At 35.1% G+C, this 26,696-nt stretch overlaps 1 protein-coding gene across 1 annotated transcript; it reads left to right on the top strand.

The window, feature by feature from the left end:
• The first annotated feature begins 577 nt into the window (after nucleotides 1–577).
• Nucleotides 578–26,312, top strand: LOC588430 (type 2 phosphatidylinositol 4,5-bisphosphate 4-phosphatase). The gene is made up of 8 exons (XM_788116.5): nucleotides 578–731; nucleotides 4,186–4,388; nucleotides 6,250–6,356; nucleotides 11,835–11,952; nucleotides 13,296–13,342; nucleotides 13,660–13,750; nucleotides 19,094–19,148; nucleotides 19,692–26,312. The coding sequence occupies exons 1-8, from the start codon at nucleotides 614–616 to the stop codon at nucleotides 19,775–19,777; spliced, it is 825 nt and encodes a 274-aa protein (XP_793209.1). The 5' UTR covers nucleotides 578–613; the 3' UTR covers nucleotides 19,778–26,312.
• Nucleotides 26,313–26,696: the final 384 nt, after the last annotated feature.

Here is a 26,696-nt window from a genome sequence, read left to right as displayed (position 1 = left end):
CAAAAGAGAAAATGGGAAGATATATAAGGATGGAGAGCGAAAGCGCAAACCAGAACAAAAAAACAACAGAGAAAAGTTGAGAAGGAAGAAAGTTATATGTAGCAGAAAATGGTGATGGGGAAAAAAAGAAGAGAGAGATAGAGAAAAAAAAGAAAAAGTATAATAGAGCGAAACAGAACAAAAAGAGTTTGCTAATAATTGAAGAAATGTTGGTAAGGTAAGGTATGGGCCAGCCTGGAAAAGAGGGGGGGGGGGGGGGGGAGGAGGAGACAATGGAGCAAGACTTGGACTTGATATTAGAGGAGCCGATGGACTCGAGGGATAAATAATTATGATGGGTAGAGAATTTTTTGGGATGGATTGTTGGATTATCGTAGTTTAATGAATGATGGAAGAAAATTCAATATTATATTTTTTTCTTTGTTTGTGTTTTTTATTGTGCGTTAATGTTTTCATTGACTTGCTCCATAACGCCCGGGCTCTTTCATTCACCCTTTATGCTTCTCTTTTCGCATCGAGTTGTTTATCTTCGTAAGTTGTGGACTTTGGGTTCATAACCTATGGCATAATGCATAGGCATAACATGTACAAATATATGTGAGTTTGCGTGAAAATGGCGAACAGGCAGGAAGAAAACGAGCCCTTATTGAACAATCAATGTCTAGAAGAATATCACGATGAAGAAGAACTCATACCAACCGCCATTCCTGTAGCAAATTTCCAAGATGCAGGTAATCTTAAATTAACATTTTCTTAGCCAAAATATGTTTCCATTTTTGACTGAAAAATATGTTCTACATAACGATCATTTATTTGATTTGTTTGGAATGAGAATGATCATTGACTTTGCACTGTGGCATACGGTATCGCATCACCACACGTCTCTCTCTCTCTCATTTGATTGACTATTTGCAGCAATTATTTTTTTAGAAATAAAGTATGTCCCCTGCCCGTTGTTATTACTTCCACATAGTATTTAATTTTGCAACCATTCAAATAAAAATAATCAAACAGTTCAATGACTGAAAGGATATGATAATGAGTTGTAAAAATGCAAAAGAGTTTGGACTTTGGTGAGAAAACTTGGGTGTCAACACTTGCATTGTTGTCTTTGTTGACATGCTTAGATGCTGTAAGGAGTGGAGTAATACTCAAAGAGGTAGAGTCTAAGTTAGAGGTAATGTTATTGTAACCTACTGTATGGTGGCATGACAATAGTTTAAGCATTGTGACTTGTGAGTAAAGGGTGATACCAACAGATTTTATGATATTTTGCCTTCCAATTCAAGCAATTAATGAAATATTCTTACCTTTGGTGGATCGCTTTTTAAAACAGGGTTCGTACGGGTCAGGGAATTTCTGGAAAGTCAGGGAATTTAAAAATATTTTTTCCAGAAGCAAAAAGTCAGGGAAGGTCAGGGAATTCGTCCATTTCTTATGGAAAGTCAGGGAAAATCTTTTTTTTCTCAAGATGTTTGTTAAAATGGCATTTAATTTGTCTTGTGAACAAAGGAAAAAACATTTTGTAAAATCTGTGGTTCAGGACCTTTTTCGTAATAAATTACACGCAATATCTTTAGGACCTACTAATATCGTGTCTATTGGGTCTTTCATACATGTATACAAGATGTTTGTGTGCGTAAATGACTTGAAGTGACAGGTGCGGTGCATGGTGCCGGTGTGTGTACATATTACACGAATGCTGCATGCACGCTGTACGATTACTTTTTGATCGAGCTTGTGCTTTGATTTTGATTAAAAGTTTGAATGAAGGTGTTTTACCCCGGGGTTTTACCACAGAATATTCATAAAACAATAATTTAAATGTAATGAGCCACTCGTGTTTTCTTAAGAACCCCTTTAAAAATCGTGTTGTTCTTTACTCGAATATCGCAACCCTGAATCGCATTTGATTCTACATTTGGCGTCCATTGTGCGAGCGCGAGCATACAGCCAGTTAGCTAGCCTAGCCTCGTGGTTGCTGCTTTCCCCAAGGTCCGCAATTTTCTGTCAGCAAAATATCGAAAGTCGGGGGTGCGCCTTATATAGTCGGATACAGGATATTTGAGTCCTCAAATGCTATTTTTTAGTGGTTTTCAAATATCTCTGTGTCTCAACATGAATTACATAATGCAAATAAAGAATAGGATCTATTTGAAGTTAAACTACGTTCCTAACTTGAAAGGAAGAGATTTTTTTTTCTTTCAGTCTCGATAAATTATGCCCTGTCACAAGGCACTCTGCCGGCCGAAGCTCTCCCGTGTCTTAAGCTCACTCACCTGTATCATGCAGTTCACTTACACAGGGGATAACGAATCACCACGCGAAAACTAGCTTGTCCACATTTCTGTTTGGACTCGAAGGAAACAAATTATGTCATCTTTAGTTTTAAAAACAACATTGTTACTGGGTCTAACTTAGTTCACAAGCACTTCAACTGTGCCTCGTAATAAAATGAAAGTATTTTCGAACACTGTCACTGAAATAAGAGCCGATCTGATGTTAACAAAAAGACCAATGTTGGCTTTTTTTTTGTGGCTTTTTGTTAACCAGATCAGATCGCGTCTTATTTCAGTGTTCGAAAAATACTTTCACTTTCATTATACGAGGCACAGTTGAAGTGCTTGTGAACTAAGTTAGACCTAGGTCTAGTAACAATGTTGTTTTTAAACTAAAGATGACAGATTTTCTTTTTTAAGATTATTTTTTTCAGATTTTTTTTCAGATTTTTTTTCAGATTTTTTTTTTTTTTTTTTTGGGGGGGGGGGTATCTTCGAAATAGGGGTGCGTCTTATAGTTTTGTGATTTGCTTCCTAGTATTGCGATGATGTATAGTTGTACGCTTTAAATTAAGACATGTTCATCATTGAAAATGGTCATGGAAATTTACATTATCCTGCTCTAGAAAGTCATGGAAAGTCATGGAATTTTAAAAATGTGTAAGTGTACGAACCCTGTAAAATAAATCCGCTGTAGACTAGTATTATGCTTAGTCCAATTAAGGTGTCGCTATTCATAGGCGATATCAGACACAATTTTGTTATCCATCTTGAATTACCTAGATAATAGCTATCTACATGTAGATAATTCACTTACCTAGGTGACAGACAGAAATTTCCCACAAAAAATCCTGTGATAAGAGAGAATTTTCTTGGTTCGTTGTAGAATTTTTTGCGGGATAATTGATGGCAGACAGCAAATTATCTAGAGAGCTCTTATCTAGATAGCTGCTTTCTAGATAATTGGCCTCTTTCTGACACTGCCTTTTATGTCTTTTTATTAACTTGTACTTGTACCTTTAGCACACGCTGATCCGACATCAAATTTTAAGATAGTGACCTCTCCAGTGAAAAAAATATACAGGGGCTCGGGGCGAAAATCCGAAAAGAGCCATGTAAATTTGCATAGAGTTCAATGCTAAAAGAATTTTAGAATGTTATTTTCATGCAGGCAAGCTTGACCTGGACCTCTCCAGAATTCTTTTGATGAAAAATTGAAAATGGCGCTAGTTCAAAAGTGTGCCCATACATGTACACTGGCCCGTGACTCGCGCATGGAGAGTACTAACTACCTACGAAACACAAATGTAACATACCAAAAATCAACCAAATTTCCCTATTTTCCTTCAAACATAGACATTATAATATACACTTGTATTGTGTAGCGGTGAGAAAGTGAGAAAGTGTGTATTATAATATCTTCGTTTATAGGAAAAATACTCCAAAAAAGATAAGAAAAATTGACACAAAACAGGTAAAAAAAGCTGACAGGTCAGAATTTCACTCCGATTTCTAGCCCATTTCCAGCCAATGCTAATTTGACAAAAAAAATTGAGGAAAATTACTAATTATTTTTGAAAAACCACAATGAGATTGTTGTTGCTCAGTCGCATCAGAAGTATGGCCTACTGAACGTGTCGCATCAGGTGTATTTGCAGGGTGCGTAGCTTTAGGACTCTCTACCATACAGGTACATGTACGTGTAGTCAACTAGTCAGGTATAAGTAGTCTTTTTCCATATGAACGTATGAGATATATGCACCTTTTCTTTTTTAAAAGTATGGTATCCCTTTTCATGAAATCACATTCATTGCCATTCTGTTTTGTTAATCTTCAATCACTTGTGAATAAATGTTGAGATGAAGCCAAGAAGTAAGATCACTTTTGTTTCTTTCCTTCATTCTAGATCTCGGTCCGCCCTTGGAGCCTCCCCCCTTCGATGCGACACCCCCTCCACCTGTCATGCCCGGGGAGGAGCCCCCACCATACACCCCTGGACCCCCAGGAGCTATGCCCATGATCAACTGTAGAGTATGTCAAGCTATGATCAGCTTGGAAGGGAAGATGCATCAACATGTCGTCAAGTGTAGTGTATGTCATGAAGCAACGGTAAGGCAAAATTTGATACAGGAATTTCAAGTAGGAAAATGTAGCAAGTATAAACAATGTGACAAAGGAAATTAAACAAATCCTGGGGGTATTCTCATTTCTCAATAGCAGTGCTTTGATTTAAAAAAAAAATGTTTTTAATTGTCGAGATGAGAGAATATGGCCAACATTTATTTTAGACTGTACAATGCTTCATCACTCTAGTTCCTGTGCAGTGAGTATGTTGAAACCCATCCAAAGGACAATAGGCGTGTCTGCACTATCTCGAGATTGCCAAATATCCAGCTATTTGAACTATCCCTATCGCAAACTATCCAGCTAATTTGCGTCTTCATTAGAACGAAGTAGCAAATTAGCTGTATAGTTGGTCGGGATAATATCCCAAGATATCTCAGTCTAGTTTGCGGTTTTCCGTGCTTACTCGAGGTCAGTGGTTGTACTAGCGCGCTGAGCGGTATAGATCGCATGTGCGAACCCGAAATCGTTGTGCATGATGGGATCGGGATATTTGACTCCGGACTTCGGTCTAATGAAGACGGTCGCAAACTATCCCGCTAGTTCGGAAATAGTGGGATATTTTGCAAACTAGACCGAGATATCTTGGGATATTATCCCGACCAACTATCCAGCTAATTTGCTACTTCGTTCTAATGAAGACGCAAATAGCTGGATAGTTTGCGATCGGGATAGTTCAAATAGCTGGATATTTGGCAATCTCGAGATAGTGAAGACGGGCCTAATGAGAAGGAAGATGGAGCTATGAATGGAATTCCTTTCGAAATTTTTTCTGTACATGTACAGGTGTAGTTTGATATTTTGTAATACCAGAACCTTTTGCACATTGTAATTATTGATTTTTTTTTGTGGTAAATCCTTGGCATGTAAATTAAAAAAATCAGTTTAGTATCAGAGATGATTCAGTTATTTTATGGCCTGAAATTTTCTCAAATCTGAAGTTCTGAACTATTTATGACATTCTCATACATGTAAGTTTCATGCATGTTCCAGTTTTACGGTAGGATCTACCGTGTGAGTCAAAAAAAAGTTTATACCTAGAAAATTGCAGTAAATTCTCATACATCATATGAAAGAGTGTTTTGTCCCAAATCCTTTAGTATCATTTTTGTGTGGTATGTGTTCGCGCTTGGATGAATAGGAGGCATTGTTTCTTGAAAATGCAAAAGTTGACTTGCGCCAAAGTGATGCCTACAGCATGTATTATGTTGGGATTAGCGGAGTGAGAGAATGAATCGAATGTATCAAATGAAATGCATGGCATATGCTTTTTGCAGAAGCAAAGTCACACACACACACACACACACGCGCACAAATGTTTGTTGATATTTGACATTGATATTTGATATGTGTGGCATGATTAATTTTGTTAGGGATGTTATTAGGATCTACAAAAAACGATTTAATAACCAAATCCCAATTGTTTTATTAAAACATCAAATAAGCAACTTTGGCGCAAGTCGATTTTTGCACTCTTGCAAACAGTGCCTCCTGTTCATCCAAGCGCAAACACATACCACACAAAAATGATACCAAAGGATTTGGGACAAAACACTCTTTCATAAGATGTTTAATAATTTACTGTTCATAGAAGATTTTTTAAATAATTATCAATTTTTTAGGTGTAAACTTTTTTTTGACTCGCACTGTATGACTTCAGGTTTATTTTTACTCTGATGCAAATAGGATTTTTTGTATTCTTATGTTTAATGGATCAAACTTTGGGGATGTAATGTCTTTTGCTGTAAACCAAATTAATGAACAATTCAACTACTTTCACCTCCATAATGTAGTAGAACTCTAATGATGAAACATTAAATTCACAATTTGAATTCTCTTTTTACAGCCTATAAAGGAAGCACCACAAGGAAAGAAGTATGTGAGGTGCCCGTGTAATTGCCTTCTCATCTGTAAGGCATCATCAAAGCGTATTGCATGCCCGAGGTCTAATTGGTAAGTTTTGTGCAACAAAAGTACTTTCAGAGAAGCCTTTAGGTAACCCTGTAAGTTGGGGCTTTGAACATGCGAATGCCATCTTGGATTTTAATGACAATGGACAAAAAAATGCATGCCTACATTATAATCCAAGATGGCGGCTCGCATGTTTTGCCTCTTCTCTCAGACCAATATTTATTAATTTCAAAGTCATGAAGAGGCACTAAATATTAACAAACATGGTCTACAACTACTCAAAATGACAAATTAATCCCAGCTATGCATCTTTTTTTAGCATTTGATAGCCAAAAAAGTGAAAAAAATTCTGTTAATATTTTTCCGATCATTTTTATTGATCGGTGATCAAAATTTTTTATTCCGATCTCACCTGATTGGCCAACGATCCGCCCCCGATTCAATGATCGGTTACAGGGTTACCTTTAGACCATCAGTCTATCACTAGAATTAAAGATTATTTGCTTTATGCTCTCTGTAAAATTTGCTTCAGGCTTTTATACCATGTAAGATAATAGATAAGGGTTTTAGTTTGAGGTGTGATGGGTTTTTGGTTAGGGAAGTTCTTTAGCTCACAGCCCAAAATCCTGTTCTTATCTGGCTCTAGATCTAAATTTTTGCCAGCTGAGGGACTGGCCAGTAGATTGTTAAGGAACTTGGTTAAATCCTTCATCAAAATTTTGACACCAATAAAATGTCGCTTTTCCCTGCAGGGCTTTTAATAATTAGCCACACATGTTCCCCTCAGAGGCAGACATGTAGACATACACTACACACGAACGTTTACAGGAAATACAATTTCTCTGTGTTAAAAGATGAAAACTAGTGAGATTTTTTCATGATTCTGTTCTACCAAACTTTCTTACTGAGTTGTCATGATTTGTGTTTTAGTTTTGTTTATGTGTGACTTAGCTCAAACTCTTCTGTTGTGGTTCCAAACTACAGCACTAGATTAGGTCAGGTGTAGTGTTCTGCCCATTTGAAAAGATTTCGTTAATGATCAAAATTAACTGTTTCGCATATGTTGTATGATTGAAATAAATGCATACATGTACATGCACATGTAGTGCAACAGAAGGTTTTTGTGATATATAATTAAAAAATCTTCCCACCTCAAATTTCATCACTTTATCTTAATATGGGTTGAGACTAGTCCTGTAACCGATCATTGGATCGGGGGCCGATCTTGAGCCGATCAGGTGAGATCGGATAATAATTTCCGATCGCCGATCAATAAAAATGATCAGAAAAAAATTGGCATGCTTTTTTTTTTTGCATTTGTTTTTTGCGGGCCGCCATCTTGGATTATAATGCATGCCTATATTATAATCCAAGATGGCGGCCCACACGTTTTGCCTCGTCTCTTAGACCAATATTATTAATTTCAAAGTCATGAAAAGGCACTAAAAATCAACAAACATGGTCTATAACAACTCCAAATGACAAAATAATCCCAGGTTTAAATTTTTTAAAATTTCATAGTCCAAAACTTGAAAATTTTTGGCATTAAAGAAAAGTTACCGATTATTTTTTGCCGATACCGATCACAGGTACGAGGGTGTCACTCCGATCTTCCGATCCAATCAAAGCCCCAACTTACAGGGTTAGTTGAGACTTTCATTAGTAGTTCATATAAATACCATTTTACTCCAAATATTAATTAATAATAATAATAATATGTAATTTTTATATAGCGCTTAATACAAATGTCTCTAAGCGCTTTACAAATATACTATTAAAAAAAAAAGGTACGATTAAGAACATTTACCGTACATAAAAAGGCCATCTTACATGTATGTGTACTTTATATAAGGTTGCTCATTCTTCAGAGAAAGTAAAACAAAGATACAGTTACATGTACCACCAGGCATACTCAGACTTTATGAAGGATCAATTCAAGGGTTTCATTTATTTATTTATTTTTAATTTTAAACTACTCCATGATAACACAAATTTAGCATTTATAAATATTCCCTTTTCAAATACTAGGCAGCTTCACTGACTAACACCAACACACAAATATGTCACTCTTTAATAATTCTGTTTTATGTCAAAAATAACATGACTAATTGTCACAATATTTCCTTAAACCCTGACAACCATGTGATTTTGCAGTTGATCCATGAATTCATGTGAGTTTGTAAAGGAACTGCTGTAGACAATGAATCAGGTTGTGATGTATAAAAGTGTAGTCTCATTGGGACTTTGGTTCAGCCCCCTTTGTCAAATGAATTCACATGTAGTACTGTCACTGAGTCACAGCATTCAGCCTCTTTCGTAATGCTAAGTAGTCGAGATCAAGTCATAGTTTGTCATTACTTTCATTTGCAGACATATTAATACTGTACATAGCATTAGTTACATGTATAGGAAATCTTACTTGTATGTGAATTTAAGATGACACATTTACAACCTTGGAAAAACACTCCACTGAAATTTCAGTGTTCTTTATATACATGTACATGTATCTCACAAGTCATTACAACTTTATTTTCTTGATTGTCTTCAAAAGACTTCAAGAGCGGGACGTACATGTACCATGTACATGTACATAGCAGGTAAGCATGTACACCTGTATTGAATATGCTACATGGCTTTTATGTTATTATTTCTTGAGGATATATATAAAATATCAAGGTCTAAAAAAAATCTAATTTTCATGTACATGATGTACAAAGGAAAGGGAAGGGTGGAAGAACAGGACAAAATTCCCAGACAAGAAATGATCAGTTTCTATCAGATTCAAATATTTTTAGTTGTGAACTGGAAAAGGTTTGGATAGACAGGATATGAGAGCGCTGGAGTAACGAGATTAACACATGGAAGGGGATTTTCCTTTTTCTGCTGTTCATTGTGAAATGTATGATATTCATGCACTCTCATTATTGTGGTTACAACCTGCTTCTCCCCCTAATCACAATACATGTATATGACATAAGTCATGAGACCATAGCATTCACTGCAAGATCCTGAGTGCAAAGTACATGTACATGTAGATGTTCTTTCTATATCGTTCATGTACATGTAGGCTTGATTTTAGACCCATTCAAGGTGTTATCACAATGCTATACAATACATGCATTTGAATATAACAAAGATGCTATCGAAGGTCAATAAGGTCATCAGTATTAAATTTTACTGGTACATGTACATGTTTGTGTCTTCCAAACCTCCAATTTACAGATTTTTCATGTGAGGCCAAAAAAAAAACATTTACAAAAATATGGAATTAAAAGGCAATCTTGAGTTGGATAGTAATGATGGAATACAGGTGTATACATTCTTACAGAATCAAACATAAACAAACTTTGAAGTCTAGATGCTAAAGACTACATGTACATACGACTGATACGTGTAGCTGAGTAATAATCAAATATACATGTATAGGGAACTTTACATGTAACTAATAGTTCCCATCCATCATGTGCACAACATACAGTCCTATACGAGTAGTGATACCTACAATGTAAGTGAGACCTCATCTCAAGTAGTAACTTTTAATTAGTTATTTGGTGATATTTATTGCATTCTTGCCTATTAATCTACAAGGTTCCATACCAAAGTGTATGGGAGACGTATAAAGCAAGATATACAGTGTACTTCATAGAGTAATGTATAATCTCTCAGCAAAACATGGGCATCTCCATTCTCTTGATAACATGACATACAAAGCAAAAGTATGAAAGTTGTTGCTCATGAAGGTTCCACATAAATGAAAGTTTTTTTTATGTGTGAAGGCATTTTATATGTGGTATATAAACTGTTCCCCTAGCCCATATATAATCCAAGACTTGTTAATGTATTTAAATTACATTTAGGCATGTTTAAAGTCATAAAAAGGAAGTAACTGGTATGAAATATCCCTATTTATGACTTTACCTAGTGTGCAATGTACATATTAAGTGGACTGATAACTCTGGGTGTATTTCTATGACAGAGGTCAAAGTACAAATATTGTACCCGTGTGTACCAGTGACAGTAATTGTTGACTTTAAATGGAGGATAAGAAGTACATTGTACATCAAGGAAGTTAGAAATCATATAAACTTGTTTTCCTCTGCAGAGAATTCAATATTACCAACATGTAGAAACTGTGTTTGTTTGATCAGCATGACTAGTCAATAGGACAGTTGTTTTGTTGACATTGTTGTAGAGTTGAATTATTTATATTCTGATTAAATATAACTATCCTTTCAATATAAGCTAAGCTAAAGCTAAGCTGTCACAGTACCTGTACGTCCCTAAGGACGTTTGCTCCACAAACATATTCAAACCATTTTTTCTATCTTGGGCAAATCTATATGCCTTCTGGAAGGTGCCGCGTACTAGGATGGCATTCCCCTTTCAATATGCAACATTAAAATTAGTTGTGCATTTAACTTTAAATATCAATTTTGAGACATGAGAACCATCATTAATCCAACATTCTCCCCCTTTCTTAGAATTCAATGGTTAGTGCTCAGGGCAAAGTACACATGCAGAATGTTGGATCAAAACGTAATCCGTATGATAACAAAATCTCCACACAAAAAAGTCCTACCGGTATACAGAATGGGCATTTGGAGAGCAGCTTTTCAATTGAGATTGTCTATTTAATTAAGATTTAGACAATATACAGATTAATAAAAGCCCATTTTTGTTCATGCAATAGTTGATTTCTAATTGAATATAATCCTTTGTATACATATGATTTTGATAAAAGTTTCTTTCATGTACAGTTTAATGATGTTACTGCAATAAATGTATTTTACTTTTGTTTTTAGGACTGTTTCTTTAAAAAAACAAAGGATATAAATCAGTGTATTTAATATCTTTAGCGCAATAACCGGATGACTGATCAATATTGTTTTCGTATTGCTCAGTCATCCAGGAACTTCAACTATTTGATATCAATATTACACCAAAACAAAGCCATATTTACAGAGCTAAGTCAAAGTTGTTATTTTGCTAGTCAACCTGATATAGATAATAAAAAAATGTTATATGGCGTTGTTTTCATGTGATACACGAGCTATGACAGTATTGGATATGGCTCATCTAATACTGCCATAGCTCGAGCAATGTATTCTTGTATCACACTCAAAGCCATCCAATATTATAAAATTATCTGATACGTTAGATGCTGTTTGTAAGTATCAGCTTGCATGGTGATTTAGATATACAGTAGGCTTGCGGGTGCACCATGCGAGAGAGAGAGAGAGGGAGTTCTCCTTGGAACTATAACTAAGAAAGATAACCAAAAGTCTTTTTCAAGACTACACCAACAGTCCTTTTCAGGACTACACACCCTCAAGAAAGATTACCAAGAGTCCTTTTCAGGACTCCTCAATCCTCCCTCTCTCTCTCACATGGTGCATCCGCAAGCCTACTGTATATCCCTCACTTCTACCAATTGTTATTTTTTCTTTCTGTCTCAATCTATATTCCTATTTTTCCATTGCTAACTCATCTATCTCTACTCATATTTTTTTTCTCTCACAGCAAACGCATCATCAACCTCCAGTCTGCGATGTTCCCTGCTAATGCTAGTGCTCCATCAACTCTCACTACCATCTCTGGCTACAGGGTCGTGTGTGCACACTGCAACCAGTGGTTCAGGGTATGTACCCATTAAAGGGATCCGCTAACTTTGTCTCAGATTCTCAACAAATTCCTGGATTTAGCTCATCCTGCAATTATAATTATATTCTTTAGGTCAGTCAGGAACCCCATGAATTTTACAAGCCGATCGCCTGTCTGATTATCAAGATATTTATGATTGGAAATTGAAACCAAGTTTTGCGTTTTCCTAATGGTTTTTATGAAAACAAGTATTGTTTTTGGGAAAACAAGTATGGTAAAACCGGTCCCTCAAAGATTTTTCAATTTTTTGAGGCACTTCTTGATCATTTTGAAGCACGATTTTTTAGGGCCTCAATATTATACCATATCACAGACACTGATGACACGTAGGGCCGTGCATCTCAGATTTAACATTGTTAAACGATGCCTTTAAACACCCTATTCAATGAAAAAAAAACTTTATTTCAATAGAAAGCTGAATGAACATAGAATACAAATATAAAGGCATAACAAATATTTTACCTTTCAGTAGTGCACGAAAGCAAATTAAAACTACATTTTCAGCAACCCTCCAAATTACAGGTCAACAGGGGTCAAATTTGGTAATAACATACATGTACATAAAATGAACTATGAAGGGTACATGAGCATTTGTCTACATCAATAACCCACTTCTTGTAATGGCCAATATTAAATCTTTGCACAGCGCAAAATGAACAACCATTTGGTTCAAGGGTCTAAAAATCAGACTATTTAATAAAAGGACTGCAATCCCTAAAGTTAATTCAACAACTAAGGGTCGTTATTTTCCATCAAAAAGACATTTCCAAGCCCTTTTGTTTTGAGGGATTTCTAAATCAGTATTATCTTTCAAATGCCGTTTGAATTTAACCTTTTCCTTTTTGTAGCCTGCAAATGGGAAATGGTACCTTTAAAGGTAAAGGCCAGTTTTGGAAACGCCCCCCTCTCAAAAAATGAAATGGAAGCTCTGATTACCAATCATGTGAAAGAATATGTTTTGACTACTAAGTGATCAAACAAATTTTGCTGAGAAACCGCCTACTAATTGATATATTTGGTATATTTTATTATCTATATGGACCTGATAGATATAACGCATGTGTCTTGCACGTGTGCATAGTCTCATATACATCTTTCTGTGTCATTTTGATGATTCCAAAACTTTGCAGTACACACCAATACTTATATGCTAGATGATCAACCTTTTCTGATCGATTCCAATACGTTTCTTTCACAATGCAATCACATGACCATGACTGGTCTTTATCTTTAAAATAAAAATGTATATACCGTAGTATAATTATACTGGTAAGCCTTCTCTTTGGATTGTTGATTATTTTCCAACTTCCTTTTTTGCAGTTTCCTCATCACTACGCCTTGGCCAGATGTCCTTACTGCCGGAAAGTGTAAGTATCATACTGAGCGCAATATAGTTTCAAGATCCAGGTTTCAAGTTTTATTTCAATTAAAATCCTTAAAAACTCATTTTATGAAAGTATGAAATACAGATTATATACAAAATAAAAAACATGTTTACAAATATACCAGAATTATGAAAAGTTAATAAATAGAAATGATTTTAGGGAAACTGCGAATAAAACTGTAAGGTTCTATCGAGGCAGTCCCTGTTGTCAGACATGTGTGCTCATCAGGGAATCGTACAGGGTTTCATTAAACTTTTCATTCATTGAATACATTATTTTTTCATATTTCTTTTCTACAGTTCTTCAGTTGGGCCAAGTTATGCTAAGAATCGGTGCATAGTGTACGCTGTGTTGGGCATCGTCTTTCTAGCAGCTGGCATTGGAGTCACAGTGAGTATTTCTCTCTCTCTCTCTCTCTCTCTCTCTCTCTCTCTTAATCTTCACGATTATATTGCCCCTACCCCCAGCCTCCCCCACCCAGTGTTATTTAGGGTACGCGTATGCATGTTCCCTCCTTTTGAAAACACCTCCCTCAAGTCCAGTGTGTAAAGTCAATACGGGCCAATATTTTATGTGTTACAAGCCGGACTTTGTTGCGTGAAAAGTACCCCTTTACCGGACATTTTGGGAACATGAATGCGGACCCTTCGTTCCCGGAATTTGGGGGGGGGGGGGGGCTAGGCCCCTACCCCCTTCCCCCTTTCCTCATAAAGCCATTTAAATAGAGGTGTCATGATTGAGTATTTGAGCACTCGACCAAAAATGCCAAGGTCATGAGTTTGATTCCTGACATGGCACTCAGTTGCTTTAGTAAGACATTAATCTACATTTGCCACTCCATACCCAGGAGAGAGATGTGGATCATGTAAGATGATCAAAGCCTTTATGATAGTACTTTTCATTTGTCTTCACAGTGATCATGTGGTAGGAATACTCGCCAAGGAGTGAGATGGTGCACATTGTGCTTGAATGAATCTGATGACCGGGGTAATAAAAAAAAAAAGCACTTAGAACATGTATTCTGGATTAAGTGCTTTGTAAATCCAGATTTATTATTATACCAATATTTGATATACAAACATATACTCTGCCATATATGATATTATGTCATCAAATTTAAATGGGAAGCCACCTTCAGGCATACACTTGTAGAGATTAGTTCAACAATCACAAGAGGAGCTCATCAAGAGGATTGAAAACATCGAAAAAAATAATCGTGAAACAGATGTGAGAATCAGTAAAATACAGGATGATTTGTCGGCCCAAATGCAGGGCCTTGTTATATCTACAGAGAAAGTGGAGTCGTCATCTATGTGTGCTGAAAACCAGCTAAGTGAACACCAGAAAAGCATAGCAATTTTTGAAAAGAAAATGGAGGAGAAAAAGTATGAGATAAGAAAGCTTGAAAACGAAGTGAATAACCTTGAACAATATTCGCGAAGGAGCTGCATCAGGATCTTCGGAGTCAAAGAGGCGACCAACGAGAAAACGGACGACATCGTCATGGAGGTAGCCAAGAAAATCAACGTTGATCTGCAACATGCTGAAATAGACATCAGTCATCGAGTTGGGATTCGCGATTCTAACGCGAAAAGGGGAGAGCGACCAATCATTGTGAAATTGACATCACACCGTAAACGCCAGGAACTTCTGAGAAATCGACGAAAACTGAAATCGACAGGTATCACCATACAAGAGGATCTTACCGCAAGGAGTCGTGCTCTACTTCAAGAAGCATACAAAAAATACAAGGAACAACGGGTTTCTGCGTCTTGGTCATCGGAGGGAAGGATATTTGTAGCGATACCAACAACAAACGGGAGCAAAGCTGCTAAGAAGCTGATCACCTGTCGCGAAGACCTCTGGGCTCTGTGATTTCTAATTCAGCATGCATGCTGTAAGTACTGTTGTGAAGAAATAATACCGTATGTAACACTGTGCACGGAAAGAAACAAATGATTGTGTCAAATTGTGAAATTTTTAAAAAACTTTTAGACAATTCCAGATGGGTCAATTTTTGGATCCTGATATTTTTATACATCTCTTGTATTTTAAAATTTGTTTTGTTTTTTCATAAGTTGTGTTCGTACTTGTACTTGTCATTATGTCATCTCAACTACCTATTCTTAATTTTGATTTGAAAGATTTACTAGAATCATGCAATGATAGTGCCATTGATAACTTCGGCACAGACCTAATGAACAATATAATAGACAAAGAAACAGAGTATTACTTACCTGATCAACTTAATAACGAAATTTTGTTATTGGATGAACAATACATATCCTTAATGCATATTAATTGCCGCAGTCTCAATAAAAACTTTGATACTATGTCTGAGTTTCTAGATTTGCTAAAGTGTAAAGTTGATTTTATTCTGCTCAGCGAAACGTGGCTTTCGAAAGGTCCAGATTGTCTATTGTCACTTGCTGGCTACGAATATTATGGAAAAGGGCGACCATCCCGTGGAGGAGGTGTTGGAATGTTTGCTAAAACTTCATTTCATATTAAGGAAAGAACTGATCTATCTGTATTTAATGAAAATATTGAATCTTACTTCATCGAGGTAGCTCACAGTAATAGTAAAAACTTGATAATTGCAGTAATTTATAGACCTCCTTCTCAGAGCTGTGTTGACTTTATATCAGATCTTAACAATATTCTAGAGAAAGTTGGTCGCGAAAATAAAACATGCTACTTTTTAGGTGATTTCAATCTAAACTTACTGGATCTACACTCTGACCAACATGTCAACTCTTTTTTGGAAATGGTTTTTTCTCACTCTTATGCCCCTCTCATAACAAAGGCAACAAGAATAGTTCAGTCAAGTTCAACTCTTATTGACAATATTTTTGTCAATGACACAAGTCTAGTGTTAAAAAGCGGTATTTTACTGGCAGACATTTCAGACCACCTTCCAATTTTTGTTTTCAATCGGTCAAAACGTAGTGATTGGCTTAAGCGCGATCAATGCAATAAAACTTATACAAGAGACATGTCTCGCTCAAACTTTGAAAAATTTAGGGTTGCCCTGACTGAACACTCTTGGGAATATGTGATGCATGAAGAGTCATGTGACAGAGCTTATGAAGTATTTCTCAGTGAATTTAATATCATACAGAATTCTTGTTTTCCTTTGAAAGAAAGGCGTTGCCGAAAAAGGGAATCTAAACCATGGATTACAATAGCAATATTGAAATCATGTAAGAAAAAGATAGAGCTATACAAAAAGTATTTGAAGAACCCTTCTGCATACAGGAAAAAAGTATACCGACAGTATCGAAATACTTTAACTTTAATTATTCGAAGGTCAAAAGAATCTTTCTATGCAAAGCAGTTTGAAGAAAGTAATTGTAGTAAACGAACTTGGAATATTATTAACAATATGTTGAATAGGGGAATCAAAAGAAAGAACCAAGACTGTTTTCGTGATGAAAATAATAAGAAACTTACAGATCCTGTTGATATTGCAAACAAATTCAATGAATATTTCATAGGCATTGGGACAATGTTCACAGATACAAGTAATATTGACATGCTGAAGTGTAGATCTTACATGAATGGTCAATATCAACAGTCAATGTTTCTGAAACCAATAGAAGGTCATGAAATTATAGATATAGTGAAGGCACTGAAAATAGGTAAAAGTCCTGGTCATGATAATATAACTGTTTCTGTCATTAAAGAATCAATCTATTTCATTCTTGCTCCACTGGTACATATTTTTAACCTTTCCCTCTCTACTGGTAAATTCCCTCACAGTATGAAGCTGGCGAGGGTGACTCCGATCTATAAGAAAGGCTCCCTCGAGCAGTTTTGTAATTATAGACCGGTGTCACTCTTGCCCGTTTTCTCCAAAATCTTGGAAAAATTATTTTACTCTCGATTATTGTCTTACATTGAGAAACGAGAGATTTTGTCGAATTTTCAATATGGCTTCAGATCTGGTCATTCAACTATATTGGCCTTGACTTATTTTTTGGACCAAATACTTACTTCCCTTGATGATAGCAAACATTCACTCTGTTTGTCATTGGATATCTCAAAAGCTTTTGATTCCATTAATCATCAAGCCTTATTATCCAAATTGGAGTACTATGGTGTGAGAGGTTTGCCATTACAGTGGATAAAGGATTATTTGAAGGAAAGAAAACAATATGTTGTTTATGATAATGCAACTTCATTTGAAAAAGAAGTTACATGCGGAGTGCCCCAAGGGTCAATAATTGGGCCACTGTTGTTTATTCTATATATAAATGATTTGCCGAATGTTTCCTCAACTTTGTCATACATTATTTTTGCAGACGACACCAATGTCTCTTTAAGCGAGAAGAAACTAGATACTCTTGTCCATAATATGAATAAAGAAATACAAAAGGTTAATATTTGGTACAAAGTGAATGGGTTAAGGATAAACATTGAGAAAACAAACTTTATGCATTTTGCACCATTGAATAAACAATATGATAAGAACTTACTTACTCTTAAGTTTGTTGATTCAGTGGAGCCCTTAAAGCAAGTACATAGTGCCCGCTTTTTGGGAGTTAATATTGATGACAAGTTATCATGGTCTTTACATATTAATGATATTGCATTAAAGATCTCGAGAATTACTGGAGTTATGTCAAAACTGAAATTTGTATTACCGTCAAAGGTACTGCTTTTGCTATACAATTCATTAATTCTCCCTCATTTACAATATGGTAATATGCTATGGATAAATGCATCAAATACATTGTTAAATCGTTTACATTTGTTGCAAAAACGTGTAATACGCATAATTGCCAAGTCTCATTATTTGGCCCATACCAACAATATCTTTAAACAATTAAGGGTTTTGACTGTATATGAATTAGGTAGGTTACAACTGGGAGAATTTATGTACAAGTCTGAAAAGGGACTATTACCAAACTCACTTCAAAACTGGTTTAGATGCAACAGTGATGTACATTGTTATAACACTCGAAACTCCAAGAATTTGCATAGCATTTATTACAGAACTGCTACTGGCCAAAGAAGTGTTAAGTATCAGGGTTACCTTACATGGTCTACTTTAGATAACAGTCTCAAACAATCTGCATCATTACGACAATTTAAGTATAAATATAAACAATATCTCTGCAATTCTAAATAGTCAAATCAATTTAAAAACAATTATTATTATGTTTCAAATCGCAATTATGTTATCATCAGGTCAATTTAATCTAATTATAAAACCAGACATTTGAAGGGAGAGTCCACCCTGAGGATGGGTTTACTCCGCCTTTACTTGGCCACACACATTCTCAGGGTGGACTTCCCCTTCATTGCTACCGGGGCTAGACTCGACAAGCTTCGCTTTTTCTAGCCCCATCTACATTACTCACCTTTTTATGTTTTAATGTTGATGTTTTTGTTAACTGATGTAGATTTTCATTGTTCTTTTATGCTTATGTATCTGTTTTCTTTTGCTCTATGTGTCAAATGTGTATAATGTAATCTTTTACCTTGTATATTTATCTGGTTTTTAATGTGGAAAATAAATGAAATGAAATGAAACCTTTAAAGAGCAAATTACTCAAGGAAGGAAAAAAAATCAGAGAAGCAGATAGACCAATTAGAGTAGTGATATTCAGTATGACCCCCACTTTTATTCCACTAGCTCAGAAATTTAAGATGGGATGGAAAGAATGAAACATTGTTATTCCGCTCAAATTTTCACTTTAACCACTTTTTGTTCTCATTCCTTTTCAGATTGCAACGATGGAGTTGGCTAAGAATCAAGGAGGCATTTACTTTGTGTGGATAAGTACGTACAAACTGCCCCTTGTTGTATTAACAGTCTTTGTTCTCTCAATCTCAGTAAATCAATATTTATGTCATTCTTTGACAGGGAGTGTAGCTATAAGCACTTGCTCATTCATTGCTTTTATCTGTATCGGTAGACCTCCCTTGTGTTATTAATATCAGTTTATTTTTTGATGATTCAAGTTGGGTTTTTAGAATGTGTAGGAATACGAAAGAAGCTATCATGGAGATATGTTTCTTTTGTCTGATGTTCTGGATCTGTCTTTCTTCATGGCACTAATTTATGTATATGGTCTTGTTAAACTGAACTGTATGTCACTCTGACAATTCCATTTGATGAACAGAAATATCTTAATTCTTATGACAATTGAGGGAAGAAGTGTTTGTTGCAAACTTTTTTTATTTTTCCCGAGTCCTTGCACATGAGGTAACTGTAAAAAATATATATCTGTATTTACATCATGAAACGCATTTGGACATGCTGTTTCACGGTGAACGTTGTGTTTAACTCCCGATTTTGTTTTATCACAACTCTTTTCATTAGGTGCCTTTATCGTGGCCATCTTGAATTTCATGAGGTCTTGCTACTACGGCAGCATGAAAGTGAGTAACATAGAGAATGAAGGATAACTGGGCGAACACTGGCGGGGCTGACTGGACATGGACAACCCCCCAGCTACCAGGAAATCACGTCAAGCATATGAACCTGAAGGTTATTCTCATCATGATTTACCCTGCCATTGGGTTCCTGGAACAATTGAAATTCCTAATCTTGAGTTCCTGAACGGATTGACATTGTAAAGCAGAATCTAGCTCTTATAAAGTGATCTCATAGAATTCTACTTGTAATGTTTACATGCTTTGAGTCATTGGACTATGTACCCAAGTGAACACAAGTAATTTATCATCTGGGAGATTCCATGTTGGGAAAAATAAAGGGATGTTTTGACGACATTTTCCACCCAACTGATAAATCCAATCATTGGTGATATATTGTATTTTGATCATGATGGATTGATGTGAGAACATAACAATAGTTGATGGTCATTGAGAGATTCTTCATCCTAAGCATATGAGACACAGAAATGTTCAATGTGTGCCCAATTCTCTTTTTATTTCAATCCCCCCACCCCCCAAAAAAGAAAAAAGTAGAGATGACTCGCTATATTAAGTGACCAATGATTAAAGTATCACTTTGTGCATTGTATCGTTTCCCCCAAAAACAAGTCTTCGTTAATTATATGTGTGATAAGTATAGGCTTGAAACTACTTCATAATGTCCTTCTTTAATAGAAATCTATTGATTTGTACTGTTACTCACAATCGATCTGTATATAAAGGTCAACAAACTTTACATGATATATTAGAAAGTTTGGATGACCTTTGTCTAGTTTATATATCATCCTTCCTGACCTATGACCTTCATAGCTCATTAGGAAAAATAAATCATCCTGTATGTATAGTTAAAACTAATTTTTATTGTAATCAAGTACTTGTCCTATCCTGCGACATGTTATTGTTGGACCTTTGGAGCACGTTCTAAAAGATCAGACACTGATGAATATTGGGACTGACTTGAAAACGTCTAAAAGACCAACAACACCAGTAGTATAGCGAATGAACAACACCCTGAGTCAATCTATGTTGTTGATTATATGCTTGTTTGGGGTTGGTTTTTTCGATGTAACAGGGCTAAGACATGTTATTTTGTAACATGAATTTTACCTGAAAAAAATTGATCATTCCATTCGATAGTTTAGCAATTTCCAAACAGCTTCTTAGTGATTTGGTGTTATTGACTTGCATACCAAGTAATGAGAGAAAAGAAATTCAAACCTACACTGTAGTAAAAAATCAAAAAAATCTGAAATTTGATGTTGAGTGTGATACAAGTCTCTTGTTACATACCATATATAAAATCATTGAGACATCCCCTCATTATTATCCATTTATAGTCTTTGATATCACTTATTTAGCATGGAAAGTTCAGATTACTTATATATCTGGTACTTATTACTCCCCAAGAATGTTCTATGGGGAAAAAATGAAAGCCTTTAGAAAAATATTCTTGAAATCTTTTTTCTTAATGACAGTCAAACCTGTCTTTAGTGGCCACCTCTCATGTAAAGGCCACCTGTTTATAGAGGCCATGCATTTTTGTCTCCCTCGAGAGATAAATGTGTGTTGTAGAACCTGTCTAGAAAGACCACCTGTTTACAGTGGCCACTTCCTGTCTTTCCCTTTGGTGGCCTCAATAGACAGGTTTGACTGTCGTTATTTTTTAAGATGATCTATTTCTACAAATAGAAGACAGCGTCATCGTTTTCACCATTTCCTTCTGTATTAATCTTGTTTGCAAAGAGATAAGGGTCACATGATGCAGACAGGATGTAGTTATTCTATCATTGTAATCTTCTCACAGTCGACTGCTTATCCTTTTTAATAGAAGTTTTATATAGTGTAGTCAGGCTTGAAATGAGACAATTTCTTGATAATATTTTCTTAATAAAATTTGAAATAATTTGACTGTTTTTTTTATGGAGCAAAGTTCAAATAAAAGAATTTGTGTACATATGATATCCTAAGCTACAGGTTCAATCTATCCAAGTGAATGATTTTATATTTACCTTGGATGCTCAGTTACCAACTGAATTGTTTATACCCCTTGTAAATGTTATGTTTTTGTGTTTTCGTAACTCGAGAATGAAAGGTGGACTGGTTGAATGAGGGCCTTTGTTGAATACTTATGTTCAGTAAGCTTTAATTTGTCACATTTTCAAGAAACCTATTTCAGGGAAAAATCAATTTTTTACATACTTTGTAAGGGCATATAAATTACAAAACATGGTAAGGGTATGAATAATTTAGTTGTTAACTGTATGTAGATTTAGAAAAATACCTGATAATGTTTGATACATCTTCTATAAGCGTATGATTCTGTGTTTTTACAGTGAGTGGATTGTCTGTTTTGATAGGCCATTCACATCATAATGGACTTATACCATAGTTTGAGCCGAATCGATTGTGCAAGAAGCTTGGACACATACATAAAAGTACGTCCCAACCCATGCCCAAAATGGGACCAAGGCTGCTTGAAAAATGAAAATATGCTCATGATTGGATCTGGAGAAATTTTGGTGTCTAATTTCTCAACTATTGGGCCAAAGAATAACCTCATTTGAGCAATGAAACTAAAACATGGCATGATGTCTACATTATGTTAGAACCATTTGTTGCCACACTTGAAATGCAATTTCAAATGATTTATATCATTTATTTACATGGAAAGTCAGAAAATGGCATCAATTACCCTGTTGAAATGGCCACTCCACCCACTTTGAAGCCAGTTTTTCAAATTGCTACTCTATTTTTCTTATTATGCAAATCAGTAGAATCTTTGATTGTAATGTGAGAGTTCATGTAGTGCTTATTATAAAGCACTGACTTTTGTTTACTTACTAAATGCCGCAGCATATTCTGATGGTTATATGCGTCTTTTTCTATCTGTATATATGTAATGAAAAAAAAAAAGTTTTGTAAATACTGACAGAGCTCTATATTATGTTAATTAAATGCATTTAAAGTGATGTTTTATTACTTCTTTCATTGATGTAACCTTACGTAATGATCCCTTAAATTATGTGCTCCTCTTAATGTGTGTAGCATTTTGATATTGGAGCTATTAACATGCCAGGCATATGTATATTCACTTAACTGGCAAATTGAATTTAAGTAATAAAAATAGTAACACATGAAACATATTCAACTCCATTTTCATTTATACATCTTGGTATAGATACATAATTATCTTCCTCTTTACCTTCTATATAGGTTTTTTTGTCACAATATTAATTCTTAATCAAAATTGAGTGATTCTTTTCTGTTCTCCAAGGGAAGTGAAACTTGCAGATATAATATACTCATTCCTTGTTTAACCGTATAATTTATCATGTATTTTTGTTGGCTTTCACTTTAGAATTGTATTTCTTCGGGGAATTATTCAAGACACGTGTAGACTGCTTACCCCCAGTATGTTATGATTATTCTAATCAATTAGATTGAAATTTGTATTCTTCGAAACATGGAAGAGGAACTCTTTGCAGCTTTAGTACACTCTTAAAGCCCTGGTTAGATCAAAACATTCAATGTCTGCATGAAACTTCTCTAATGGAGTTTTATCTGATGTTATGAAATATTTTTTCCTTTCAAGGGGAAGTCCCCCCTGATATTAAGTTGATTTTAATAGAAGCAGAATTTGAGAGGAACAGGTCAGTGAAATAGGTATATCTTGATGCATGTAAACGTGCCTAATATCTCTCTCATTACAAATTTTTGCATTTGTTACTTTTTTATTTCTTGGATGTTTTGACAAACTGTCCGTTCTTCAATGTGATACCAGTGTAAAATCCAATTACTGATATACTCTTCTTATGTTATTTAAAAGTGGTTCATAATCTTCACAATTAGAAATATAATAGTATACGCACCCAGTTTTATATTCGCACTAACATTTGTCAATACAGGAAAAATTATGAACATTTGCATTATTTTATGCTGCATTTGATTACCATACAGACTAATTATGTCAAATCAACATTTGAAAAAGTATATTTCAGGTGTAATATATGATCTGATGAGCAGAGATAGTAGACTCAATAATAGTGGTAGATAGTGTTTTCGCGTGACTTATATAGTCTTATTTTTATAGAGGAAGACATTTTGGATGTTGAGCTATATACATGTATTCTACAGTGCTGCACTGTGTAAGCATACATTCCATACAATATTTGTATCCACACTCATATGATATGTGCATGCAGTTGAGTATCAAGGGCTGTATTCAATTCAGTATGCAGATAAAGTTGGTATTTTACTAAGGATTTTACTTGGCTATTAAAAGTTATATGTTTTAACTTGTATTCAGGTCATATCTGAGCATATCTAGTCAACTTTAAGGCAGAACACTTACTGATAAACTTTGTGATCAATGGTGAATCCAAAATTATGCGCAAGTAACGGGGCCCATTAAATGCGCTCTATTACAATTGTGCCAATCAAGGCCTCCAAAATTATTGGCTTTAGTCTGCTCAGGAGCTGTCTTAAACTTGGGGTACAATACTTGGCCAAAAGCTTCAACTGAATACCAAAAATGGCTAAGTATTCTATCTAAGCTGAAAACTTAGTAAAATACTCCAATACTGACATATAAGTATTGAATTGAATACTGTCCTAGATTGATAATTCAAATCAAAGTCTTGGTGAAGACGGTTAGGCTAACTCTTCAGAATACATGCACCATGAAAGGATTGTAGTATAAGCGTCTTTTTTTCAAGTCAAGTTGAAGTGCATTCATTACCCTCACTTATATTACCAGTATTTAGTGCCATAGGAATAACACTAACCACAGTATGATGATTTCCTCTTTAGTCGCAGGCAATCGTAATGGTTTTACTTTTAGGGCCATTTAAAATCGCTCTTGCTTGATTCGTGTTTGTGTATAAAGGCTTTGAGGTTAAATAATTTTCATTAAAAAATTAATAAGTAAAGATCAGTGCTTGAATCATGGCTATGTGTTTATGTCCTAGGAAAGTGCATTTTATTTACAGTTGCCTCTCTCAACACAGGTAGACTACAATGATACCTGGTAGGATTTCTTTCTAGTATTGTTATCCTCGCTGATAACTGCTTCCATTCCTAAAGTTGGTGATAGTTGGCAGTATTGGATATAAGGTTAAGTACTTTTTGTCAAATTTTAAATTTGCTCATTGAAGCAGCCGGTGCTGAAAGGTGCAGAAATAATATATTACATTGGAAGTGTTTCTAAAGTAAGATTGTACATGTCCAGTAGTATTACATCCTGTTTTATTATGAGGAAGTTATTTCAATCTTATAATTCATACACTTTGTGGAAGCATGAGTCGATTTCATATCCAATTATTCAGATTAATTGCAGCTATTCATAACAGTCATATTCAGAATAGATCATTACATGTATGTTTATTTTCTGGTGTGCATGCGATTGTAATTTCCATTGTCAAAATTTTGACTATGATTAGAACTTAATGGATCTCATCAATGATTGTGGCAAATTTGAAGGAAAGATACATGATGTGGGTAGTGTATTGATATTGTTCGTTGAGAACCAGAAAGATGTTTCTAATGTTTCGAGTGTTGATAGCACCTTTGTGGTTTAAAAACACTTTGTTTAGTCCCCTTCTTGCTCAAAAAGAAATATTTGCAAGGAACACATTAATTAAATTGTAAAACCAAAAACATTTCTTTGAAAGAAAGACAAAAATGGCAATTAATCCCAAGTTACAAGAGCTTTTTGCCTCGTAAAAGGTCACAGTATAAAGTTTTTTGTTTATAAAAACGGTTTCATGTCAAAAAAAGTTTCTGCATTTGCAGTAATCTGCTCTTGGTTTGACGATACACGTGTTACACAGCGCTCAACACTACAGGTGCCCGGGACACATGAGCGCCCAAAATCTAAGTTCAGAACCCCCCCCCCCCCCCCCCATTTTAAAGTTTTTCTATAGGGCTCATACATACAGACAGTAAAAAGTCAATCCAGACCCCCTTCTAAATGTTACTGTGGAGCCCTGTGTTACATGGATGGATTATATCTCAAATTTAAAGGAATATTGAAAGGTAACTATCAAAAGAGTAGAACAATAAGTCAATATCTCCATACCTCTACCCTCAAATTTCTTTCTGGTTATCACCAGTGAGACAAATGGCAGATGGCAGGTTCCAAGATTTTTACCAACTTGTTTTCAATTACAAGATCCAGCACGCCATCTTTATTTACTGGTTGCAAGCCAACAATTTCTTTACACAAATTGAAATTACTCCAAGGAAGCATCACATTTACAGGTGTTTTTATTTATTTCACCAGTCCTTCCTTCTCTTTCACCATCCTGTATCATTTCTGTTGAATATGTCTGTTTTATCCTATCTTTGTTTGTTGTATCTTTCTCATGCGTATTGTTGTACAGTCATTGAAATGAATGATAAGGAATGGCATATGAATGTAATGATTTTAGTCATTTCGATGGTTTTTCTTTTGACATTTTTATATTGCAAGGAAGACTTCTTGTAATAGGAGTCTTTAATAATGTAGTGGTACTAAATGCATTAATACAATTAAAAATCTTACAATCAATTCATAGTTTTCATTTTCATTGTCTTTTCTGCCAGTAGCACTTGTATAGGGCTTGTATGTCTATCAAACTTGACACTCGTGGTGCTCCAGTGTAATGATTACGAGATATGAAATGCATGTATGTGTAATTTATGATTGTTTGAAATTATGTCACGTTTGGCTGGATGTGTTTTTGTATGTTTGCTGTGAGGTGATCTTCAGTCCACAGAGTCCCTCTTTACTTAAAAATATCTCTTTATTTAAAAGCACCATTTCAACATTTAACATGCACTACTATACCTGCTCAAGAGCAATTGCTCACAATAAATAATCTATATGCAGCTGAATATCTTACCTCCAACCTAGACAAAACACTTTAACTTGGGTCATTATTTACGATGTTTA

The sequence above is a fragment of the Strongylocentrotus purpuratus genome, unplaced genomic scaffold, assembly GCF_000002235.5.
Source record: "Strongylocentrotus purpuratus isolate Spur 01 unplaced genomic scaffold, Spur_5.0 spur5_scaffold_8, whole genome shotgun sequence".
NCBI classification, from domain to species: Eukaryota; Metazoa; Echinodermata; class Echinoidea; order Camarodonta; family Strongylocentrotidae; genus Strongylocentrotus; species Strongylocentrotus purpuratus.
Note: the sequence above shows the minus strand (reverse complement) of the source record. Positions and strands in the feature narration are given on the sequence as shown.